The 2,583-nt window shown below is 60.5% G+C and overlaps 1 protein-coding gene across 1 annotated transcript in view; it reads right to left on the bottom strand.

Moving 5' to 3' along the window:
• Nucleotides 1–6: 6 nt before the first annotated feature.
• LOC102489567 (protein FAM163A) overlaps nt 7–2,583 on the bottom strand; it is a 142,761-nt gene continuing 140,184 nt past the window's right edge. The window contains exon 7 of the mRNA XM_027767807.1: nt 7–2,576. Coding sequence (XP_027623608.1) covers nt 2,334–2,576 — 243 coding nt within the window. The 3' untranslated portion in view covers nt 7–2,333. The remainder of the gene's footprint in view (nt 2,577–2,583) is intronic.

The following is a 2,583-nucleotide window of genomic DNA, read 5'->3' as shown; positions in this document are numbered from 1 at the left end:
AGCGGGGCCCACCTTCTCTCCAAAGCCCCGAACCCAGATTTTGACTATCGGCTGGCAGGATTTGGGCTTGGAAAACTGTAGGAGATGAGGTTGCACAGGATGTCTGTACTTAGGGACCCCAATAGATCAGGAGCAAGAAGCAGACGATAGTTAATGGGGAGCCTGGATGTTTCCCAAGGCGAGGCGGGACACGTCTGCCGTGGCTGCTTAGCTGTGCAGTTCCAGGGGAGCAAGGCACTGGGGCTGGTGGTCAGGAATTGGGAGGGCTGCCTGGCCCAGCAGCGCCACAAGAGGTTGCACCTGGGTGGGTGAGGCTGGCGGTGGGTTGCGGGGTGTCCAGTCTACTGTCCTCAGCTGCCCCCTCTGCCCTGGGAGACAGCTGTCAGGACCCCACTTCCAGATGCTTCCTTGTACAAGAGAGGTGTTGCCATGTGAGGTCACGTGGGAGGAGGGGCAGCAAACGTGTTGTTCGCAGACAATTACAGTGGTGTTGCCGGCGAGCTGTTTATCGCGGCCCGTGAGGCCTCGACAAGCGCCCCTGCACACAGGCTGGGGAGCTGGCGAGTCGGGAGCTGGCAAGTCGGGAGCTGGCGAGTAGTACTCCAGCCCCAGTCAGAAAGCCCTCAGGGTGGGACCAGGTGGCAGATCTTTCCAAAAAGCCCCCCTCAGGGAGCATGGAGCACTGAAGGCCCCCAGAGGCCATCTGAGATACGGAGTCTCAGTGAAGACAAGTGGCTGGTCCTAGGGCTACCGACCAAATGTGACCAGAGCCCAGGTCTTCTGCTCCTCCACCCAGAGTGCTTTAATTCCAGACAGATGCAAGGTGACAAGTGCCCAGAGTGACACAAAAGGTGTGCCTCCCCCCTACCCCACACACTCCCTCGGCCTCACCTTGCCCTTTGTCAAATGCAAAACCAAGATTTCAGCAGAAGGGCTGCCCCCCCACCCCATCTGCAGCAGTCGGAGGCCCGGAGTTGGGGTGGTGAGCCCTGCCCTTAGACAGACAACTGGGAGACTCATCAGGCACACCGACTCGGAAGGCCTAGGTGGCTGCTGAGTCAGAGCAGGAAGAGGGGTTGGACTTGGCCAACTTGGCAATGCATGGCTGTCACCAGGAGACGAGAGTAGGGTGGCAGAGGGAGGGCTGCAAGTGTGGAATTCAGTTGTCACAGCCCTCCAGTCCTCGGGAACCGGAGCAAGGGTCCTGCTCTATAGCATCAAAGGCAGATGTCCAAGGAGAATGGCAGGTCCCTGGAGTTTAGGCTCACCGTCCTCCCCATGCCCGCCTGAGACTCTGGGCTCTTCCTATACACCAGCAGCTGGGGGCCGCGGGGACCAGCCGCCCTAACGGGCACTTTCCATTCATGCTCTCCGGGGGTCAGGCTTTTCTTTCTAGCTGGTCCACCTGAGGTCGGTCCACCCTGCAGCTCCTGAAGGCGGCAAAGTCTGCTGTGGTGCCAGGAGCGTGTGTGCACGCACGGGCACGCGCACACCCGGGAATGGGAATGCACCCGAGCAGGCTGCTCGGCACGTGGGCCTGGGCCAGAGACAGCGGTGAGGCCCTGTCTGCTGAGCTGCCAGAAAGAACCCTAGTAGTGAAACTCGGGAGAGCCTCTCCAGCAGGGGCGGCTGGCTCCCCAGGGCAGAGGGAGGATCTGGGGACGCAGGCTAGACACGCACTCTTTGGTACAGCTCTCACACGTAACCTTACACCACGGCTTGACAGCGCCGATGCATTCCATGAGGAGGGGGCAGATGCAGAGGGGGTGTGACTAGAAATCAGTGTCCCTGCTGGGACAGCTGCGGTGACGGCAGTGTCTGTGACAACTCAAGTCCGGAACGAGACCGTGAGCGAGCTCTAGGATGCGTTTTGGCAGCAAGCCCCAGAGTAGGTGGGAAGAGGGCATACCCTCAGCGTACCTTCCCCTCTCTTCTCGAATTTTCTGCACTGTGTTAGTTCTCACCTCCTCCTTGCCCTTTGTCCCCTTCCTCAGCATGGTCGCTTCACCTCCCTGGTGCTCCTCAGTCCAACATTCCAGGTGCTGAAGGGGTGTGGCGGTGCTGGGGCTGCCGAAACCATTCCCACAGAGGAGCTGGCAAGCTGCAAACCCATCCTACCGGCCCCTGGCCTTCCCTCCACAGACTGGGTAGGAACCAGGCCTGCCCCACCCTCGATGAACTCCATAGCTTGAGAACATACAAACCCTCCGCTGTGGAGCCAGAAAAGCCAAAGAAACCAGGGTGGTCCCATGGGGCCGTTGGGGGTCACCCACTGTCCCCATTGCTCGCTGGGCAGCAGCATTGGTGTGTGTGCAGGGCAGGGGTGGGAGGGGTTACACGTCTGTACTAATAGCCCTTGGACTGGTGAAGGTCTCACGCCCAGAGCCTGGCCAGGTCACCGGGTAACTCTGGGGAGCTGCCAGTTTGAGCGATGGAGGGCCCCCCTCTTTGTAATAGGTGGGAGCAAAGAGCCTCTCGCCTCCACCCCCATTGGGCACCATGTCAGCCGTCCGTATGTAGAAGGGGGAGCTGTAGGGGGAGCACGCGGTGCAGTGGCTCCCCACCACCCCGCAGGGCTGGCCA

Source organism: Tupaia chinensis, unplaced genomic scaffold (genome assembly GCF_000334495.1).
Source record: "Tupaia chinensis unplaced genomic scaffold, TupChi_1.0 Scaffold000074_1, whole genome shotgun sequence".
NCBI lineage: Eukaryota > Metazoa > Chordata > Mammalia > Scandentia > Tupaiidae > Tupaia > Tupaia belangeri.
This window is presented reverse-complemented; position numbering and strand designations above follow the sequence as displayed.